The sequence below is a fragment of the Rhinoraja longicauda genome, chromosome 22 (assembly GCF_053455715.1).
Source record: "Rhinoraja longicauda isolate Sanriku21f chromosome 22, sRhiLon1.1, whole genome shotgun sequence".
NCBI classification, from domain to species: Eukaryota; Metazoa; Chordata; class Chondrichthyes; order Rajiformes; family Arhynchobatidae; genus Rhinoraja; species Rhinoraja longicauda.
This window is the reverse complement of record NC_135974.1, coordinates 36,315,038-36,338,580: the sequence shown is the minus strand read 5'-3', so window position 1 is coordinate 36,338,580 and position 23,543 is coordinate 36,315,038. Positions and strand designations below refer to the sequence as shown.

The 23,543-nt window shown below is 47.5% G+C and overlaps 1 protein-coding gene across 4 annotated transcripts in view; it reads left to right on the top strand.

Annotated features, from left to right (window-relative positions):
• The first annotated feature begins 6,138 nt into the window (after window positions 1-6,138).
• Window positions 6,139-23,543, top strand: part of nol4lb (nucleolar protein 4-like b) — a 148,842-nt gene continuing 131,437 nt past the window's right edge. For all 4 annotated transcript variants that reach the window (XR_013548741.1, XM_078419159.1, XM_078419158.1 and 1 more), the window contains exon 1: window positions 6,139-6,420. Coding sequence is in view for 3 of the 4 variants with exons in the window: in XM_078419159.1 (XP_078275285.1) it covers window positions 6,157-6,420 (264 nt within the window). In the remaining variant the exon portion in view is untranslated. The remainder of the gene's footprint in view (window positions 6,421-23,543) is intronic.

The following is a 23,543-nucleotide window of genomic DNA, read 5'->3' as shown; positions in this document are numbered from 1 at the left end:
AGCAAGGCACAAGCTGCTGGAGGGGACGAGACGAGCCAAGCAGCGTCTGTGGAGGGAATGGGCAAACGACGACATTTTTCAGACCCTGACATTTATTGAAAACTCTTTGACACATTAAAGACCGTGCCGAGGAAACGGGTGATCAACAGTTGTTTGCAATAACTAGACACAGGATCGGCGATGTATGTCCGTGCTGGGGGTGGAAATCATGTTCATGGTCGAGTTCCAGATTCGTCGAGTCTCCAGATAACAACAAGACCAAAACAAACTGTGCGCCACCATTCGCGGTGGTCTCTTTGCCCAGTAGCTATTGGCGAAACATCAGATTCTCGCCTTTATTTACACCTGGACACTTAAATTGTGTAGACACAAAATGCTGGAGTAACTCAGCGGGTCAGGCAGCGTCTGTGGAGAGATGGAATGGGTGACGTTTCGGGTCGACCCCAGTCTGAAGAAGTGTAAGAAAATAACTGCAGATGCTGGTACAAATCGAAGGTATTTGTTCACAAAATGCTGGAGTAACTCAGCAGGTCAGGCAGCATCTCAGGAGAGAAGGAATAGGTGACGTTTCGGGTCGAGACTCTTCTTCAGACAGACTCCTGAGATGCTGCCTGACCCGTTGAGTTACTCCAGCATGTTGTGCCTGTCTTCAGTTTAAACCATCTGCAGTTCTCTCCTACCCGCCTAAATTGTGTATCCGTCTCGTCGCTCGCCTGTGCATTTCCACCCAGATCCACAATTAAAATGATCGTTGAAAAACTAAATAATCGATCTCAATATTTTAATTTAAACATATCAATTTCAAATGTAACTATGGCGTCGAGGCTCTTGTTTCTATGTAATGCACACTTGTGACCAGAAGAGTCAAACACTTCACGGGAATCAAAGGAGGGAGCCCGTGGCTGTTTTATATAAGGTGCTGAATAATATTTTCCCATTCCACGTAATCTTCGGGGAGTCAGACAGAAAATGCTGGAGTAACTCGGCCGGTCAGGCAGCATCTGTGGAGGGATGGACGGGCAATAGACAATAGGTGCAGGAGGAGCCCATTTGGCCCTTCGAGCCTGCACCGCAATTCAATGTGATCATGGCTGATCATTCTCAATCAGTACCCCGTTCCTGCCTTCTCCCCATATCCCCTGACTCCACTATCCTTAAGAGCTCTATCTAGCTCTCTCTTGAATGCATTCAGAGAATTGGCCTCCACTGCCTTCTGAGGCAGAGAATTCCACAGATTCACAACTCTCTGACTGAAAACGTTTTTCCTCATCTCCGTTCTAAATGGCCTACCCTTTATTCTTAAACTGTGGCCCCTTGTTCTGGACTCCCCCAACATTGGGAACATGTTTCCTGCCTCTAACGTGTCCAACCCCTTAATAATCTTATACGTTTCGATAAGATCTCCTCTCATCCTTCTAAATTCCAGTGTATACAAGCCTAGTCGCTCCAGTCTTTCAACATATGACAGTCCCGCCATTCCTGGAATTTAACCTAGTAAACCTACGCTGCACGCCCTCAATAGCAAGAATATCCTTCCTCAAATTTGGAGACCACAACTGCACACAGTACTCCAGGTGCAGTCTCACTAGGGCCCTGTACAGCTGCAGAAGGACCTCTCTGCTCGTATACTCAAATCGCCGCCTTTGGTTAACCAAAAACAAGGGTGTTTGTGGTCCAAAACCTGAACGCCAGTGCAAGACTGCTGGCGGACTAGGCAGCACAGTAATGATTTCTGCCGTCTGGCTGGCTTCTGAGATTGAAATGTCCTCAGCGGCCACAAGGCAGCGGAGACAACACGCAAACCAATTCCTTCAAGAACTGCAGATGCTGCTTCAAACCGAAGATAGACACAAAATGCTGGAGTAACTCAGCAGGTCAGGCAGCATCTCCGGAGAGAAGGAATGGGTGGCGTTTCGGGTCGAGAAAGAAGGGTGTCGACCCGAAACATCACCCATTCCTTCTCTCCAGAGATGCTGCTGTCTCGCTGAGTTACTCCAGCACTTTGTGTCTGTACCTCCAAATGCAGGGGTAGAAGAAGTGACCCAATGTTGCTGTCCTCCCCCCCCCCCCCCCCATGTAGGCCTTAGACAGCGTCTGTGTCTGACATGCCCCCAACACAACACTCTTCACCTCCTCCACAGCCAACAGTGGACCGTTCAACAGTTCAACAGTTCAACAGAGCTTTATTTGTCATTCGGTACCAAGGTACCGAACGAAATTACATAGCAGTCACACAAAAAAGAACACAAGACACATGACCCCAACACAAACGTCCATCACAGTGACTCCAAACACCCCCTCGCTGTGATGGAGGCAGCACAACTTCCACTCTCTTCCCCACGCCCACGGACAGACAGCTCGTCCCCGACCGACCCGCACAGTCCCCGCAAGGGGGTGGAAGTCTCCGCGGCCGAGTCGCACCGGGCGCTGAAACGTCTCGCGACCGAGCCGGGCGATGGAAGGCCCCGCGACCGAGCCTTGCGCAGCTAAGTCCCGCGGCCAAGCCGCACCGGGCGATGGAAGGCCCCGCGGCCAAGCCGCACCGGGCGATGTTAAGTCCAGCGGCCGAGCTGCACCAGCGATATAAAGCCCCGCGGCCGAGCCGCACCGGGCGATGTTAAGTCCAGCGGCCGAGCTCCGCTGCCGGCTCTAATTTGTTCTGTACATTTTCATGCCTCTTGTTTCCCCCTCCCCTGACTCTTTGCCTGAAGAAGGATCTCGACCCGAAACATCACCCATTCCTTCTCTCCGGAGATGCTGCCTGTCCCGCTGAGTTACTCCAGCATTTTGTGTCTATCTTCGGTGTAAACGAGAAATTGCAGTTCCTTCTCACATATCGATCCTCCAACTTTAGATAGTTCCTCTGTCCCTCTCTTCCCCTCCCCCTTCCCCGTTCTCCCACTATCTTCCTGTCTCCACCTACATCCTTTCTTTGTCCCGCCCCCCTGACATCAGTCTGAAGAAGTGTCTCGGCCCGAAACGTCACCCATTCCCTCTCTCCTGAGATGCTGCCTGACCTGCTGAGTTACTCCAGCATTTGGTGATACCTTTGATTTGTACCAGCACCTGCAGTTACTTTCCTACACTGCTCTTGTACAGGCACGTCCGGACAGGTGGTGGCTGAAGAGGGGCATTGGGATCAATGGATGACCTCAAATGGAAGAAGTAGCACATTACCTGAAACTACCCCCTGGTCTGCCATCTCCTGTCCCATCCTTTCAGTCAGAGAGTTGTGAATCTGTGGAATTCTCTGCCTCAGAAGGCAGTGGAGGCCAATTCTCTGAATGCATTCAAGAGAGAGCTAGATAGAGCTCTTAAGGATAGCGGAGTCAGGGGGTATGGGGAGAAGGCAGGAACGGGGTACTGATTGAGAATGATCAGCCATGATCACATTGAACGGAGGTGCTGGCTCGAAGGGCCGAATGGCCTCCTCCTGCACCTATTGTCTATTGTCTATCTGCAGTGGTCTGCAGATCCCAAATTATGCTCTTTGGTCCTCTCAGCACACACAATACTGGATTAGAAGTTGTCTCAATCCAACAGGTCCAACTCAAAACATGTCAAATATATTCAGGGTGCTCAATTAGTTTAGTTCATTTTCAGGTGTTCCAAGATACACTTGTAAAGTCACGCACTCAATACTCTACCAATAACAATACACTGGGATGAGTTGCCAGAGGAAGCGATAGGAGCGGATACAATTACCATTTTAAAAGACATCTGGGCAGATAAATGGGCAGGAAGATAGAGGAATATTAGCCATCTGCAGGCAAATGGGACTATCTCAGTAAGCCACCTAAACTGGCATGGACAATGTGGGTTGAAGGGCCTGATTTCAGCTATATGGATATATGATCTCTCTCCCTCTCTTCTCCTCCCCCTTCCCAGTTCTCCCTCTATCTTCCTGTCTCCACCCATATATTTCCTTTGTCCCGCCCCCCTGACATCAGTCCGAGGAAGGGTCTCGACCTGAAACGTCACCCATTCCTTCTCTCCAGAGATGCTGCCTGACCTGCTGAGTTACTCCAGCATTTTGTGGATATATGACTGAGACTCTAAGTTGTCGTAGACACAGAGTCCTACAGCACAGAAACAGACCCATCGGCCCATCGTGTCTGTGCCGACGAAAATGCCTAATTCCACTGCCCGCATTCGGCCCATATTTCTCTAAACCTTTCCTATCTATGTACCTGTCCAATTGTTTGTTTTAATGATGTTAGAAACATAGAAACATCGAAACTAGATTCAGGAATAGGCCATTCGGCCCATTAAGTCAGCACCGCCATTGAACATGATCCTGGCTGATCGTCCACAATCAGTACCCCATTCATCCTAATATCCACTGATTCCGTTAGCCCTGAGAGCTAAATCTAACTCTCCCTTGAAAGAGTTGTAGTACCTCAACTACCTCCTCCGACAGCTCGTTCCACATACTCCCCACCCTCTGTGTGAAAACGCTACCTCGGGTTCCTATGAAATCTTTCCCCCCTCACCTTAAAACTAAGTCCTCTCGCTTTTGATTCTTGTATCCCGAGAGAAAGACTCTTATGCATTCACCTTATCTATGATTTTATATACCTCGATAAGATCACCCCTCTGCTTCTAAGGTAAGAAATAAAGTCCTAATTTGCCCAACCTCTTTAAGAAACAGTTGGTCAGGTGCATGGATCAGACTGATTTGGAGGGATACGGGCCAAATGCAGGCAGGTGGGGACTAGTGTAGCTGGGCCATGTTGGCCAGTGTGGGCAAGATGGGCCGAAGGGCCAGTCTCCACGCTGTATCGCTCTCTGCCTCTTCCTGGAGCCCAGGCCCTCGAGTCCTGGTAACATTCTTAGAGCAACTAAGAATCGCAGATGCTGGTTTACAAAATAAGCCACAGAGTGCTGGAATAGTTCAGTGGGCGAGGGTTAAACAGAGGAAGAAACGAGCAGCGGGAGATTACTGTCCTGGGACCATGAGTTATAAAACAATAACAACTGGACACAGGAAGTAATGGAGAATACAGGGGCCTTAACTCAACAGCTCTGTGATCCGTAACCAGCGCGCACAGGACAGGAGTGGAAGGATCATCTTACAGGTGCCATTTATAAAATACTAGAACCATTTGCCCGTCCCAGGGCATCGCGTTGCTCCAGTTTCCACCTCTGGCGCTCAAAGTGCTGGAGGGGCTTCGATGCCCGGCTCCAGTGGAGAGGTGAGGTGACCCCTCCTCTGCATCCCGCACACATCCCCGGGACCCCTCTCTCTCTCTCTCTCTCTCTCTCTCTCTCTCTCTCTCTCTCTCTCTCTCTCTCTCTCTCTCTCTCTCTCTCCCCGGGACCCCCTCTCTCCCCCCGGGACCCCCTCTCTCCCTGGGACCCCCCTCTCTCTCCCCCGGGACACCTCTCACTCCCCCCCCCCCGCCCGCACCCCTCTCCCCCCGGGACCCCCTCTCTCCCCCCGGGACCCCCTCTCTCTCCCCGGGACCCCCTCTCTCCGGCAAGGCGCAGGCGACCGTATTCCTAAACGGGCCGTGATCCCCGCGAGCGGCTGCACCGGGAAACTGTCCCCGTGTCCAATGAGGTGAGCGGCTGGCGGGGGGGGGGGGGGGGGGGCTGCCCGGCACCGGGGGATCGAGACCCGGCACCGCCGCACCTTCCCCCCCCCCCCCCCGCATCCCACCCCCTCCCGCAGACCCCCCAGCCCGGCCCCGGCTCCACTCCCCCGGGCTACCGCTCATTATTACATCTGGAGGGGCGGCACAGACACGTACCGAACACTCCCAAACTCACCGAGCCTCTCCTTCCCTCCCTCCCTCTCCCTCTCTCTCTCCCCTCACACTCTCTCTCTCTCTCTCTCTCTCTCTCCCTCCCCCTCTCTCCCTCTCTCTCTCCCTCTCTCCCCTCACACACTCTCTCTCTCTCTCTCTCTCTCTCTCTCTCTCTCTCTCTCTCTCTCTCCCCCTCTCCCTCTCTCTCTCTCCCCCTCCCCTCCCCCTCGCTCTCCCTCTGTCTCTCTCTCTCTCTCTCTCTCTCTCTCTCTCTCTCTCTCTCTCTCTCCCTCTCCTCTCTCTCTCCCTCTCCCTCTCTCTCTCTCCCTCTCCTCTCTCTCTCCCTCTCCCTCTCTCTCCCCCCCCCCCCCCCCTCCCCTGCCGCTCCTCCCCGGCGGACAAAGCCATGTCGTGGGCTATCGGCGGGGTGCGGGACATGTCCTCTCACTTTCAGGACTGGTGTCTCAGGACCTACGGCGATTCGGGCAAAACAAAGACGGTGACGCGGATGAAACACGGGCGGATCGTGGAGCTGCTGAGCGACCCCGGCTCCACCGATAACCCCAAATTCAAATTCTGGGTGAAATCCAAAGGTTTCCAGTTGGGGCTGAGCGACCCGAGGACAGATGTTGCCGCTAAACCAGCGGTTTACGTGCCGGTAAAAACCACGGTCAGTCTGCCGGCTGCGAGCAGTAGTTTCACTCGTCTGCTCAATAACTGTTGTGTCTGTTTGTCTGTTTGTGAGTCTGTCGCCGCTTTGCTGGGACTGCAGATGCTGTTTACAGCAAAGATTGGCACGGAATGCTGGAGTAACTCAGCGGGTCGGGCAGCATCTGTGGTCTGAAGAAGGGTCTCGACCCGAAACGTCACCCGTTCCTTCTCTCCAGAGATGCTGCCCGACCCGCTGAGTTACTCCAGCATTTTGCGTCTCCCTTCGCGTTGCTCTGTGGTGCGTTGGTCTGGCACGCACTGCTGTGCATGTCCAGCTCGCTCGGGAACACCTGGCTACCCCCCCGCCCCCCCTCCTCTATCCACAGACCAGGGTCGCCGCCATCTCCCCTCTGTCTACCCCCCTCTGTCCACAGACCAGGGTCGCTGCCATTGCCCGAGACATCCGTGGACCAACTCTCCCCTGCCCTGGTCCTTAACAATAATCACCGTGGGAGAGTCTAGTCACTCCAGATGGTCCAAATAAGGACGAAAATCCGCATCCCGGGCAGCCAACTGCAAACATGCGGCTTGGCAAGTTTGCACGGGGCTCTGGGCCAGCGTGGACCAGCGTGGGCCAGTGTGGACCAGTGTGGACCAGCGTGGGGCCAGTGGGGACCAGCGTGGACCAGTGGGGACCAGCGTGGGCCAGTGGGGGCCAGCGTGGGGCGCAGTGTGGGCCAGTGGGGACCAGCGTGGGGCGCAGTGTGGGCCAGTGGGGACCAGCGTGGGGCCCAGTGTGGGCCAGTGGGGACCAGCGTGGGGCAGTGGGAACCAGCGTGGGGCCAGCGTGGGGCAGTGGGGACCAGCGTGGGGCCAGTGGGGACCAGCGTGGGGCCAGTGGGGACCAGCCTGGGCCAGTGGGGGGGGGGCAAGGCCGATGCTCGCCGTTTGCTTGTCCTGTTTTTGCACGTTGGACATTTGTCCACTGTATATAGAATGACACAGCACGGAAACAGGCCCTTCGGCCTATCTAGTCCATGCCGACCGAGATGTCCCATCTAAGCTAGTCCCATTTGCCCGCATATATATAAGGTCATAAGTGATAGGACCAGAATTAAGCCAGTCGGTCCATCGGGTCTACCCCGCCATTCATTCATGGCTGACCTATCTTTCCCTCCAATCCCCATTCTCCTGCCCCCCCCCCACAACCCCTGACACCCGTAGATGCCAAATAAGCTCCAGAGCCTGGTGGCCCCTGGGTCTTGTTGCGGATGACCATTTGGCAGTGCAGATATCCCCTGGCACACAGAACTGTGTCCTGCTCCCTCTCACAGTCTCTGCCCTCCTTCCTCCGGGTTATTAATATTTTTTCTAAATGACTTTTAAACAAAAGGCGTGTGTGTCCCTGTGTCCATGAGCCGTGTTTGCCCGGCGCTATGTCTCCCCGGTGCCATCTTTCAGCGACGTGCCTTGGGTCTCTGGATCGTCGCCGCCACAATGTCCAACAAACACTCACTTGCCCCTCTGTCAGTTAAGGTCTTTCTCATTCGGAGTAACACTGAACACACTCCCAGTGTCGACTCCATCCTCTCTCTCTCCCCCCCCCCCCCCCGTCTCCAACATAAACCCCGACCAAGACCTTTCCGTTTGTTTTTATTTTTCCAATAAATTCCTGATTCAGATCAATCTTACTGATAAATAAACGTGTTTTTTTTAATCCACAAAGTGTGACGCGGCGCCTAACCGGGTAGTGAGTTTAGTCTGTCTTCTCCCTGCTACCTTTATCCCGACCCCCCTGCCCTGCCCTGCCCTGCCTGCCATTTGCTGAGTGGCCGGAGTCACCCATCATCAACACTCTCTCTCTCCCGGCCAGACCACCCGCTCTTGGACCAGCGCTGCCAAACGCCGCCCTCTCAGGATCATGTTCACCAGTCTGAACAAGCGTCTCGACCCATTCCTTCTCTCCAGAGATGCTGCCTGACCCGCTGAGTTACTCCAGCATTCCGTGTCTATCTTCGGTGTCAACCAGCGTCTGCGGTTCTTTCCCACACATTATAATGAGCTAAATGAGCCCGTTCTAGCAAAGGATCGCAGCGGCAAACGCGAGTGGAGAACAGAAAGGCGCCGGGGACTAAAACGGATTAATGGGGGGAATCGGGAACCTGTTTCACTGGGATACTTTTGCAATGCGATGATCTTTTGTGTGGACGCAGAGAGAGAGAGAACGTTGAGTCACAGTAGATTGTGCGATGTAGATTATTAAACGATAACCCTTTATGATTCTTCCAAGAGGAATGAGGAAATAGGTCAAATTTAGACACGTGTCCAAGTCAGGCAGCAGTAGGTCGCCAGGCAACAGTCTGCCTTCGTCCCGGCTTCTGGTGTGCAGGAAGGAACTGCAGACGCTGGTTTACACCGAAGATGGACACAAAATGCTGGAGTAACTCAGCGGGACGGGCAGCATCTCTGGAGAGAAGGAATGGGTGACGTTTCGGGTCGAGACCCTTCTTCAGACTGAAGAAGGGTCTCGACTTGAAACGTCACCCATTCCTTCTCTCCTGAGATGCTGCCTGTCCCGCTGAGTTACTCCAGCATTTTGTCTATCCCTGCTCCTAGTTCTGTGCAGGTAAACGGCTCGATTACAATCATGTGTTGTCTTTCCGCTGGCCGGTTAGCAGGTAACACAAGCTTTTCACTGTACCTGGGTACACGTGCCAATAAACTCAACTAAACCAAACTTGGAGGATGAGTGTATATTGAGAGTTCCGTGCTTTATTACTCCAGAACACCATTAGTTAAATGTTGCTTCTTTCCAAATATTGAAGCTGTATTATACACAATTTAAAATATTAAGTGAAATTGAGCCAAGCGTGTAATGTGCTGGCGCAGTCGCTCTTTGTCAGACTTTGCTGGTGAACGCAACGATTCCACTTTAGCTGATAACCGTCAGATACATTTCTGGGGAAATCATTCATTAAATAGATGAATAATCTAACTATTTGAAAACTTGTCACGTGTTTCCGAGCTGCCAGTGGTTGCGTTGGGTTCTAGTTTTGAAATAAAGTCCACTTGCTGAGGATAGCTATGGAACGGCGTTCTCGCAATGTAACCGATGTTTGCAGGTGCTTTTTATCAAGGGCCGAGAGTGTTTAAGAAGATAACTGCAGATGCTGGTACAAATGGAAGGTATTTATTCACAAAATGCTGGAGTAACTCAGCAGGTCAGGCAGCATCTCAGGAGAGAAGGAATGGGTGACGTTTCGGGTCGAGATTCAGAAGCACAAAGTGCCGGAGGAACTCAGCGAGTCAGGCAGCATCTGTGGAGGCAATGGGCGGGCGACGTTGTGAGACGGGACCCTGCTTCAGACTGTTGACAGACAGATCACCAATCTCAAGAAGGATCCAGACCCGTAAAGACGTAGAAACATAGAAAAATAGGTGCAGGCGTAGGCCATTCGGCCCTTCGCGCCACCACTCCCATTCAATATGATCATGGCTGATCATCTAAAATCAGAACCCCGTTCCTGCTTTCCCCCATATCTCTTGATTCCTAAGAGCTAAATCTAACTCTCCCTTGAAAACATCCAGTGAATTGGCCTCCACAACCTTCTGTGGCAGAGAATTCCACAGATTCACAACTCTCTGGGTGAAAAAGCTTTTCCTCATCTCAGTCCTAAATGGCCTACCCCTTATTCTTAAATAAACTATCCCAACATCGGGAACATTTTTTCCTGCATCTAGCCTGTCCAATCCTTGAAGAATGTTATATGATTCTACAAGATCCCTTCTCATCGCCGGTGAATGACGTCTGACCACCCCCCCTGTCTGACCCGCTGAGTTTGTCAAGCACTGATGTTTTACTATTATAGAAGTTCACGAATTTGTTACATTTGAGAGACTTTTTAAAAATGCTGCTGTCTCCGGGAATCCAGGCATTTCGTGGTTTCCATAGGTTCTAGGAGCAGAATTAGGTATTTGGGAACATGAAGTCTACTCCGCCATTCAATCATGGCTGGTCTACCTTCCCCTCTAAACCCCATTCTCCTGCCTTCGCCCCATAACCTCTGACACTCTTACTGATCAAGTTTAATGCCCACTGACTAAATATTACGTCTTATTTAAGTGTGTGGGACGCGGGAGCCAACTGTATTGCAGCAACGTCTTGTAAAGGCCCGGTTAACAGCAACGAATGTCAGCGATATCCCGCCTGATTCAGAAATAAGACATTCGAAATTCAATCACGAGGTTTGAAACCCGTGGCCCTAAGTCCCACTCAACTAAGTCGCACTCAACTAAGTCGTACTCAACTAAGTTCCACTCAACTAAGTCCCACTCAACTAAGTCCCACTCAACTAAGTCCCACTCAACTAAGTCCCACCCAACTAAGTCCCACCCAACTAAGTCCCACCCAACTAGTCCCACCCAACTAAGTTATTTCAGCAAAGATGGACACAAAAAAACTGGAGTAACTCAGCAGGTCAGGCAGCATCTCTGGAGAGAAGGAATGGGTGACGTTTCAGGTCTGAACCATTCTCCAGGCCGCTGGTTACTTCACCAACGCCTCTAATATTGATTGTAAACACCCAATTGTGCAACTGAATTGTTTATTATTTTGCACCGATATTGGATTAACTGGATAAAATGTTTTTGTGAGGAATCACTGAAGGAATACCGTCGGAAAACAGAAACTGCGGATGCTGGTTAAAATCGAAGGTAGACACAACATGCTGGAGTAACTCAGCGGGTCAGGCAGCATCTCTGGAGAGAATGAATGGGTGACGTTTCGGGTCGAGACCCTTCTAGGGGTCACCCATTCCTTCTCTCCAGAGACGCTGCCTGACCCGCTGAGTTACTCCAGCACTTTGTGTCTACCTGAAGGAATAACTGCAACAAAGCATTGATTTAGAAATCCCCTCTGGCTGATATTAGTTCCGTAGGAAATGTGCCTTTTCAGTTGAAAGATACTGATGTTTATATAATAAACGAATGCCTAGCAACATAATTGTGTCGGTACGCGGGGCGAGGTCATGTGCAATCTTTGGCCGATGCAGATAGAATTCTGAATGTGAAGACGAATCGTGCAGCTTTAAATCCCTGGTCATATGGCTATACGAGAGTTAGATTCAGCCCCGAGGGTTGAATGAATCGAGGGATATGAGGAGAAAGCAGGAGTGGGGTACTGATTGTGGATGATCAGCCATGATCATATTGAATGGCGGTGCTGGCTCGAAGGGCCGAATGGCCTCCTCCTGCACCTATGTTCCTTGTTTCTACGTGACGAATGCATTTGTGAAAGCAGATCTCTGAGCTTGGGAGCACATGCTGTGGGATTAGACTCGCCTGCCAGCATCCCACCACCTCTCATCCACACACTGGCGTTACCATAGAGACACTCATTACCTGTGTCTCCCTGTCAGAGTTATTAACTTTAATGGGAGCCTCGCCCAGCCAGTGGCCTTATTTCCCTCCACACACAGCGACCAGCGCTTTGCAGCTGAGCTCGGGACTGGAGGCCCGGCGTGAGGCTAATTAAACAAGTGGGGTGGAAGCACCTTAACCCCCCCCAGTGGGGCAGACGTGGCTGCTCGATACTAACTCCCAGACAAAGCCGCCAGTGATCCCCGACCGCACCTTCCTCCCTCCCCCCCACTTAAAATAACATTCGGTTTCAAACAAAAAAGGCAACGACCAGGAGACAAAAACACAGAGGCAGCACTGGCAGTGTGGGACAAGACAGCACTGGCAGTGTGGGACAAGGCAGAACTGGCAGTGTGGGGCAAGACAGCACTGGCGGTGTGGGGCAAGACAGCACTGGCGTGTGGGACAAGACAGCACTGGCAGTGTGGGACAAGGCAGCACTGGCAGTGTGGGGCAAGACGGCACTGGCGTGTGGGGCAAGTCAGCACTGGCAGTCTAGGACAAGACAGCACTGGCAGTGTAGGACAAGACAGCACTGGCGTGTGGGGCAAGTCAGCACTGGCAGTCTAGGACAAGACAGCACTGGCAGTGTAGGACAAGACAGCACTGGCAGTGTGGGACAAGACAGCACTGGCAGTGTGGGACAAGGCAGCACTGGCAGTGTGGGACAGGACAGCACTGGCAGTGTGGGACAAGACAGCACTGGCAGTGTGGGGCAAGACAGACAGAGAGTGCTGGAGTAACGGCGTGGCTGTTCTGACCGAACTCTCTCCTGCGTTCAGGGGGGAACTGCTGATTTAAACCGAAGGTAGACCCCCAAATGCTGGAGTAACTCAGCGGGACAGGCAGCATCTCTGGAGAGAAGGAGTGGGTGACGTTTCGGGTGGAGACCCTTCCCCAGTGTTGGGCGAGGCCAGGTCCAACTTTAACCCCCTCCCCCCCACAGCTGAACACAGACCCACATTAGGTAAAGGGAAGCCGGGGGACAGACGAGCCCGGGGGTGGGGGAGGCATCTGTCCGCGCGGCGGTTGCTCGCTGTCGGCTCCTGCTGAGAAATTGCATTTGTCAACGTAATCTTGTTCACCAGACAGGATCCTGGTCGTAATAAAAGTCACCAGAGATACCGCAACATCGAAAACAACATTAAAAAAAACACAGTAAAGATCGATTCAAGAAGCTGGAGTAACTCAGCGGGACAGGCAGCATCTCTGGAGAGAAGGAATGGGTGGCGTCTCGGGTCGAGACCCTTCTTCAGACTAGTCAGGGGAAAGAGACACGAGAGGCATTGACATAATGAAATGAATTCATTGTTCTATATCTCTCCACAACATCATCTATGTCTCTCACTTCCCCTGACGAGTCTGAATAAGGGTCTCCTTCTCTCTAGAGATGCTGCCTGTCCCACTGAGTTACTCCAGCGTTTTGTGTCTATCTTCGGTTTAAACCAGCATCTGCAGTTCCTTCCTACACACGAAAGAAAAGTATTCCAGCGAAAGATGTGGCGAATAACTAAATCTGGCGACGTTTGGGATCCGTTCTGTTGCGCTTTCCCGAGTTATTCTGCATGCGGAGGTCAAAATGAAAACCGCGTGAACCAAGGTGGTCAGAGTTAGACACAAAGTGCAGGAGAAACTCAGCGGGCCAGGCGGTTTTGGATTAGTATGGGTCTTTCTTGATCAGTAAAGGTGTCAAGGGTTATGGAATTATTGGAATTCTCTGCCACAGAAGGTAGTTGAGGCCAGTTCATTGGCTATATTTAAGAGGGAGTTAGATGTGGCCCTTGTGGCTAAAGGGATCAGGGGGTATGGAGAGAAGGCAGGTACAGGATACTGAGTTGGATGATCAGCCATGATCATATTGAATGGCGGTGCAGGCTCGAAGGGCCGAATGGCCTACCCCTGCACCTATTTTCTATGTTTCTATGTTTCTATGGGGAGAAGGCAGGAGAATGGGGTTGAGAGGGAAAGACACATAGTTCATAAATTCATAAGTAATAGGAACAGAATTAGACCATTCGGCCCATCAAGTCTACTCCGCCATTCAATCATAACTGCTCTATCTTTCCCTCTCAACCCCATTCTCCTGCCTTCTCCCCAGAGAAGCCTTTATCAGCCACGACTGAAGAGTGGAGTAGACTCAATGTCCTAATTCTGCTCCATGGACATGAATTTATGAGGCGGCGTTTCTGGAGAACATGGATAGGTGACGTTTGGGGTCAGGGCCCTCTTTGACAGCCGGGATTGAGATAGGAAATATGAAGAGTGAAACCCATAAGGTTCTCACTTGTTGCACTTGTTATTACAAATCTTCCAAACTCTCTCAATGTCCTCCACTCTGCAGTTCTCTCTCCATACCTTAATTCTGTTCCTAGCAAGATTGAAATAAAAGTGAATGCAGAGGATACCCACTGTTAGGCAGACGTGACAAAACACACATTCTCATTTGCAACCGAGACGCAAGGAACTGCAGATGCTGGAATCTTGATCTAAGCACAAGTGCTGGAGGAACTCAGTGGGTCTGGATAGGGGCTGAGTAGAGATTGGGACAAAGAGGCAGGCTTGGGAAAGACTCAACATAGACACAACATGCTGGAGTAACTCAGTGGGACAGGCAGCATCTCTGGAGAGAAGGAATGGGTGACGGAAAGACTCATGTGGGTCCCCATTGTGAAATCATTCATTTGCAGGGAGCAAGGTCGAAGGAAAAGTTGCTAAATGAGAAAACAAGTTGAACTAGTCAGAGGAGATGTTTATTAATTGGGCAGCATCCTTTCAGAGAAGCCAAGGACCTAGGGACTGTAGTCATGAGGGATAGAGGTGTGTAGAGATTGAACTTTTAAAAATTGAATTGATTGATTGAAAGATACAGCTTGGAAACAGACTCTTTGGCCCATCAAGCCCATGCTGACTATCAACTACCCGTTCACACTGGTTCTGATATCCCACTTTCTCATCAATTCCCGACATGCTGGGACATGAGCCGATTAATCTACAAACCCGCATGTCTTTAGGATCTGGGAGGAAACCGGAGCACCCGAAGGAAACCCACCGGGTCACAGGGAGAATGTGCAAACTCCACACAGACAACGCGCAAGGTCAGGATCGTACTTGTATCTCTGGCGCTGTGAGGCAGCAGCTCTACCCGCTGCACCACTGTGCCGCCCTTCCACGATGAAAAGGAAACCCATAATGCCAGTTTTCTAGAATTCATTAAAAGTAGACAGGCAACAAAAAATATTATCTGAAGAAGGGTCTCGACCCGAAACGTCACGCATTCCTTCTCTCCCGAGATGCTGCCTGACCTGCTGAGTTACTCCAGCATTTTGTGAATAAAAAATATTATAATGTAGATTAAAGAGATTGGACAAAAGAGCAAAAAAAGATAATGATGAGATGTGACTGGAAATATCTGTTTCCCAGGCTGTCTAATTCTCTAACAGGTAATCTTGCAGTTGGACTTTGATCGGGAGCAATACCTTGTTTAATCCAATGTCTAGATGGCCTGTTGCTTTGCTGCAGGCTTCAAAAACAACAACAACCATATTAGTAGCATGGTGGTGCCGTGGTTAACTCTGGGGGCCTGGGCTCAATCCTGACCCCGACTGTTATCAGTAGGGAGTTTGCACAGTCCCCTGTGTCTGTGTGGTTTTCCTTTGGGTCCTCTAGTTTCCTCCCATTAGAAGCATAGAAACAGAAAATAGATGCAGGAGTAGACCATTCAATATGATTATGTCTGAAGAAGGGTCTCGACCCGAAACGTCGCCCATTCCATCTCTCCAGAGATGCTGCCTGACCTGCTGAGTTACTCCAGCATTTTCTGAATAAATACCTTCGATTTGTACCAGCATCTGCAGTTATTTTCTTATACTAATATGATTATGGCTGATCATCTAAAATCAATACCCCGTTTCTGCTTTTTCCCCATGTCCCTTGATTCCTTTAGCCCTAAGAGCTAAATCTAACTCTCCTGAAAATATCCAGTGAAATGGCCTCCACTGCCTTCTGTGGCAGAGAATTCCACAGGTACACAACTCTCTGGGTGAAGGGAGGGGCGTAAGGAAACTAGGGCTGAGTTGACAGACAAAAGAGAATGAACAGGTGACTGGGGAATGGAATTACTCTGAGTCAGTAGGGGCTTGATGGGCAAAGTGGCTTCCTATGTTATGACAATATGTATATGAAAATAGTAGAGATGAGATGTCCTTGGTGATATTACATTGGCCATCCACACATCATTCACCACAGATAAAGGCGCTCACTGAAGCATAACAGCAATCATTGCCAAACCAACTTTCAAGGTTTTATAAATCTTTAAAATGTGTTTAACTAGTTTGCAGAATGGGCACTTAACTGGAAAATGAACTGACGTATAGATGATGTGAGACAGCACATTATGATAGAAGAGTAAGGAACATATTCCTTTGGTTGTGCAGATGTTAATGGTGTGGGGGAGTGCAGGGACTCTGGTGCAAGTAGAAAAATCACTAGGTAAACATTGAAGAAATTAACAAAGTCATAGAAGGTAGACACAAAATGCTGGAGTAACTCAATGAGTCAAGCAGCATCTCTGGAAAAAAGGAATAGGTGACGTTTTGGGTCAAGATCCTTCTTCAGACTGCAAAGTAACAAAATAATAGGTTATTTTCTAGAAGCTTGGAATTAAAAGTTCTATTAAACATAATATTTTTGGTCTCCATATTATGAAAATGATACAAAAAGGCACTGGAGAAAGATCAAATAGGTGACCATTACTTTAACGATGAAATGTATTCAGAAAGATTGAACCCATCGTGATGAGGACTTTGTCCTTGGCATCTCTCAAACCCTTGCAGACAACAAGTGCTGCACCACTCTCATCAATATTCTGTGATGATGACTACCAAATCTTACCTCATATGCCAAACATCCCATCCCTGAAACTAGTTTGGTGCATCGTCAGGGCATTCTCTCTGTGGCAAACACATCCTTTCAAATGTAAGGAGATCAAAACGGTACACAGTACTTCAGGTATAGTCTCACCAAGACCCTGTAAGTCCAACAAGCCTTCCTTACTCCTGTCATCAGATCGTCGTACAAAAAAAATAAACATACTGTTGTTCCCTTAATTGCTTGCTGCACATGGGTGTTGGCTTTCTACAAAGACTAGAAGCATGCCTCGGTCCCACTCCACCCAATCTCTCATCAATTGATAAATATTCTGCTTTTCTGTTATGTCCACCAAACTGCACATTTTCCACATTATATTCCACTTTCCACACACTTGCCTGCTCATTCTAATCGTCCATATCCTCTTTAAGCTTCCACTTCCTCCTCCATACGTACAATGCACCTAATTTGATGGTGTCAGCAAAGTCAGATATATGGATGGCATTTGCTCAACTCACCCAACTTGTAAATAAAGATTGTGAAAAGATGACATGTCCACTCTACCAAGTCACAGCCGGCCAACCCGAGAATGATCTGTTTATTCCCACTCTTTGCTTTCTGTCCTTTGAGCAACATTCAGTCCAGGTCAGCACATGACCCATATTTCTTACTTACAATTCATTGGATAATTGTTTTTAATAGTTTGCAGATAATATTTTGCATTGATAAAATAATTGTATTTATACGGCATATTTGATGTTGGTAATTGTCTCAAGGTGTTTTGCAGCATTATTATCTCACCGAATGTGGTGGGATAATACAACAGCTCCAGAAATTGAAGGAGAATGAACCATTTAGCCTCCTTTGTTCCACCATTCATTCATATCTCAGTTGGTTTCTAATCTGTCTCCAAATAACGTTTTTTGTTGGATTTCCCTGAGATCTCTCTTCATCACAACACATGCCTATGTGTGGCTGCCACCTTCTACACATTTATTATCTACACTAACGCATTATGTCCACTTTTAACAAAGTGAAGGGCAGCGCCTAACAAATGGCAACGTCTGATAGAAATACGTAGGTTGCCTAAATTATGGTGTGAAATCTTGATCTTGTTTCTCAGCCAACTGGGCTTTTGTGAACTTTGTGAACAGGTAATTCTTTAAATTGCAACAAGGAGAAGGCTGTATATTTCAAAGCAGTCTTGCTAGTAGCAATATTGTATTGAACACCACAGTAATCAATTTGTAACATGCTTCAGAGCTGGAGGCAAAGTGGCCCACTGTAACTCCTATCCTTTGGTTGTGAGTTCCCAAGCTAAGTTATTGAGTTTGATAAGAATGCTTCAAGAATAAAAGATGAGACCCTAGCAAACTGGGGCTTCTGATGTTTTGGTTAAAGTAAACACATCAATGCTGTATATCCTCTTTAATTCTCATCGCTTGATTAAGTCATGTTGTTGGTCTTGTTATACAATAAATCTCTCCAGGAATATAATCTGCTTATGTGTGTCTTGATAGGGTGTTTATTAAAGTTTACAATGTAGGGAAAGTATAGTAAGTTACCAAAGGAATATGTTTGCACCTGCCTGCAAAACGAGGCTTGTACTTCTTAAAAGGATTAAATGCATGACCGGATTGGCAAATACTCGGTTAGTTTGTGATTAACTGCTACCTAAAGGACTTGGCCTGTTCCTAAAGCAATAAAGTTACGTATTTTAATTTGTTGGCACAGACAAAACTGCCAGACACCTGTACCTACAGGAGCAATAAGTTGTACTGCGGTTTCATCTCTGCAGGCAGAACCTTAGTTTAATATCTGATCAAAAAAATACCCAGCAGGGCTGATTGACTTTCCTGACACTCCCAGCCAACTCCTATTTCAATGCTCTTTGTAAATGAACTGCTGTCATTCATGCTAAGATTTCCAGAATTTCCAGACCCTGCCACTTACATAGTAGAGCCTTGTACAGTAGAAGGAACAAGAAGACATGGGCGTCTGTCCACTGGTTGGGAAGCAGAGGCACCTTTTAAATGTAAAATTTCCTGCTATTTGAACTGGCAGTAAATTAAGTAAACACGCAAAAATCAAGGAAAACTGGGGATGCCTGGAAATGAGCTACTGTATACAAATGCAACTTGTAAACATGCTGTACCTATATGTTTCTGACATTATTTTCTGTTATTTAAAACCCAGAGGTGTACTGGACATTCTAATAAAAATTTATTTATTCACAAAATGCTGGAGTAACTCAGCAGGTCAGGCAGCATCTCGGGAGAGAAGGAATGGGTGACGTTTCGGGTCGAGACCCTTCTTCAGACTGATGTCAGGGGGGCGGGACAAAGGAAGGATAATAAAATATGTTTGTTTTATGATGAAACATAACTTCACCACAAAACTTCACATACCCACTCTTGAGGAATATCTAAGAATGTTGTAAAGTCAAAGCTTTAACATTTTATTCTAGTTTACTGCCTGATTGTGCCAGTTCAGGGAAGATTTTGTACTGACTGATAGAGCAGTTGGCAATATGAGCAGACAAAACTGTGCAATTTGCACCCAGATTACTGAATGCATTCAAAGCGGAAATTCAATTCCAATGTTTTCTTTTCATTAAAGTTATTCACTGTAAAGTGCTGGAGATGGTCTCAGTGCATGAAAAGTGTAACACAATCCATTCTGCACTTGTTTGTACATTGATACTTTGAAGGAACATTAATGTGGCTGTGTGGAAGCCAAGTCCTGGATAAAATCTGTACTAATGGCACTGTGAACAGAATTTGCTCGTGTTCTTTGGAGTTGGTAAGAAGATAGAGCAGATAATTTAAAAAAGGCGAAAGTGTCTGATGTATATCAAGGGATTGAAGTTCAGTAAAAACCAGATTGAACAGGGGAATGAAAAAGATGACAAAGTTAGCAAAGGGAAGAGAATGGTAGCAATCGCAAAAGCGAGCCCAAATGTCTTCTATGGGGATGTAGTGAGTGCTGGGGAAGATGATCAGGGATTAAGAAGGATCTAAACCCAGACTGGAATATGAAATAAGGAGTTTGGATCCATATTTACTCAGCAAGATGAACTAGGAAGGACAGGTACATGGAAAGGACAGGTTTGGAGGGATATGGACCAAGCGCAGGCAGTTGGGACGAGTGTAGTTGGGACATGTTGGCCGGTGTGGGCAAGTAGGGCCGAAGGGCCTGTTTCCACGCTGCATCACTCTATGACTCTATAAAACACAACTCAGTGGGTTATTTCAGCTCTTTGTGTTTGCTCAGATCATAAAGACAATGGATAGGGTCTAAATTAATGTGCTAGAGAGACTAGCTATGCATAGCTGCAAGTAAGTCACCTGCTCTAGATAAGATGCATCTTAGGTTGCTGGTGGGTGTGGAGGTTGGCAGAACGTACTGCATCTCATGTGTAGGAAGGAACTGCAGATGCTGGTTTAAACCTATGATAGACACTAAATACTGGAGCATGTCAGCGGGACAGGCAGCATCTCTGGAGAGAAGGAATGGGTGATGATTTGGGTCGAGACCCTTGTTGTAATGCATCTCATGATCTACTAATCCTCCCCAGATGCAGCAGACTTGCCAGAGGAATAGAAAATGTCCAATGTAACACTAATAAGTTCACAATGTAGAAAGGAAGAACATTGTATTTTATGTCCGTTTAACCTGGGCAGTGAACATTTTAAAAAAAACTACAATCATGGAAAGCATTAATTAAGAGATTCTTATGAGAAATTTAAGTTGATAAAGGAGTGGTGGCATATATTTCTTAAATTGAAATTATGTTTGATCAACCTGACGGAATTTATTGATGAAAATGCAGTAGGCTTCACCTTTACATTTTTATAGAAGGTGTTTGTTGCAGTTCCACATGAATAAATGGTTAGCAATAGTGAAGCCAATGGAATTAAAGGATTACATGCAGCACATAAATGAAATTTGACTTAAAAACAGAAAGCATTGAGCAGAAGCCAACACATGTTTTTAAGATGAATCAGTGGTAGCCACTAGTATTTCCCCAGAGTCCATGCTGGGATCTGCTGTTTTGATGTATATTAATGACTTAGCCATGAGTGTGGAGGGTAATATTTTACAAAGTTGCAGTGCCACAAAGCTTAGAATTGTGTAAAGCACTGAGGAGAATTGTCATAGACTGCAAGAAGACATAGATAGACTGAATAAGAAGTGGCAGATGGAATTTGGTACCGAGAAATGTGAAGTGATATATTTTGGCAGATGAAATATAAAAAGAACAATATGGATCGAATGGTAATGCAGGAAGTAGTTGGAGATATGGGTGTAAATGTGCGGTAATCCATAAAACTGGCGGGGTGTTTTCAGAGTATGATTACGAAAGTATATAAGTTCACAAGACTCATAAACTGAGAGGATAGAGAAAAGATTTACTCAAATGGCTTTAAGGATGAAGGATTTCAGCTTTCAGACTGGAAATGCTGGGATGGATCTCCTTTGAGCAGGGGAGACTGAGATGAGATCAGAGAGGACATGTGCTGATTTAGATAAGATAAAGGACAATGATCCCCATCAGTGGATGGTTAAAGGGAACGAGGAACACAGATTTAAAATTTTGGACAAAAGATATGAGAGATGTGAGGAAAATGTCAATGGTTTTGATGAGGTGTTCACTGCCTACAAGGATGGGGGTGCAAACAGAACCAGTACAGAGGAATGAGGTCCAGGGGCTTTCTCTTCTACGAGCCGGCAAAGATTCAATGGACCGAATGACATTTCCTATGCTCTAACAATTTTGTGAATTTGTTTTATTTTTGGACTTTGCCTTTCGGTGTACATTGTGTTACATTTGTGCTCTTGTTAGAAACGGTGCAGGAGTAGGCCATTCGGCCCTTCGAGCCAGCACCGCCATTCAATATGATCATTTGATTAACTAAAATCAGTACCCCGTTCTTGCTTTTTCCTCATATCCCTTAACTTCTTTAGCCCTACGAGCTAAATCTAACTCTCTCTTGATGCCACTCAGTGAGAATTCTCAAGATTGAAACTGAGCGCAGATTCCAGGGTCTTTATTTTCCACTACCCCAAATCAGTTCACACACGTCAAGGTTAAAAAGGCAAACCAATTTCAGTGCCGACCAATAAACCTACTGAGAAATATCACACGTATTGGTCATATGATGTGAATGTTTTGTTTTGGAAGCTACTTGCGTGAAATGTATTCTACTTTAGTGTTCCATGTTTGTTCTGAGTTCCTATAGCTGCTTATCCAGCTCAGTGCCTGCCCATTATCTCCTGATTACAGAACTTTCCTTATGCCAAGGTCGTTTGGTGGACATCAATCTCTCAGTGTCTTACTGAGTATTTGAGCACTTTTTATAACCAGTGTCTCGCATAATGCTGTGAAGGAACATATTGTTCAGATGGAGAGAAAGATTTATCAATGGAGTTATATAAATAATTCCTCAAAAGAGCTAAAAATAGAAATGAATAGAGAAAGAAGATCAAAAATTATCAGTAAAGTTGCACAAGCTAATGGAACAATAATCTTTGGAAACAAACAATTTAGTTGTTTTCAAATACATTTATGAATGATCTTGCAATTAAGGAACATTACATTTGTGAGTGTTTTCTGGGTTTGCATATAAATGTAAACAGTGTGAAATGTTGGTTATGGCTCATTTAGTAACACAGTCTAATCTGAGAGTCAGAATGTTGTGGTTCAAAGGTCGAGCTCAATGGACTGAAATCCAATATCATTCTGAAGGGATTTCATATTATTGGAGCAACTGTCCTTCTGAAAAGTTGTTAAACCAAGACCTTCTCTATGGCAATAAACCTCCTCTCAGCAAATTTTGTAAGAAGAACAGAGGAGTTATCCCTCATAGCCTGGCTAATGTTTATCCCTAATGTAACACTACTAACTTACCTTGTCAAATGTTAAGTGTGCTGGCAACGGAACAATTAAATACTTACTTCCTGCAGCTTTACAGACCCTTTAATAGACAATAGACAATAGGTGCAGGATTAGGCCATTCGGCCCTTCGAGCCAGCACCACCATTCAATTTGATCATGGCTGATCATTCTCAATCAGTACCCTGTTCCTGCCTTCTCCCCATACCCCCTGACTCCGCTATCCTTAAGAGCTCTATCTAGCTCTCTCTTGAATGCATTCAGAGAATTGGCCTCCACTGCCTTTTGAGGCAGAGAATTCCACAGATTTGCATCTCTCTGACTGAAAAAGCTTTTCCTCATCTCTGTTCTAAATGGCCTACCCCTTATTCTTAAACTGTGACCCCTGGTTCTGGACTCCCCCAACATTGGGAACATGTTTCCTGCCTCTAACGTGTCCAACCCCTTAATAATCCTATATGTTTCAATAAGATCCCCTCTCATCCTTCTAAATTCCAGTGTATACAAGGCTAGTCGCTCCAGTCTTTCAACATATGACAGTCCCGCCATTCAAGGAATTAACCTAGTAAACCTACACTGCACGCCCTCAATAGCAAGAATATCCTTCCTCAAATTTGGAGACCAAAACTGCACACAGTACTCCAGGTGCGGTCTCACTAGGGCCCTGTACAACTGCAGAAGGACCTCTTTGCTCCGATACTCAACTCCTCTTGTTATGAAGACCAACATTCCATTGGCTTTCTTCAGTGCCTGCTGTACCTGCATGCTTCCTTTCAGTGACTGATGCACTAGGACACCCAGATCTCGTTTACGTCCCCTTTTCCTAACTTGACACCATTCAGATAATAATCTGCCTTCCTATTCTTACCACCAAAGTGGATAACCTCACACTTATCCACATTAAACTGCATCTGCCATGCATCCGCCCACTCACACAACCTGTCCAAGTCACCCTGCAACCT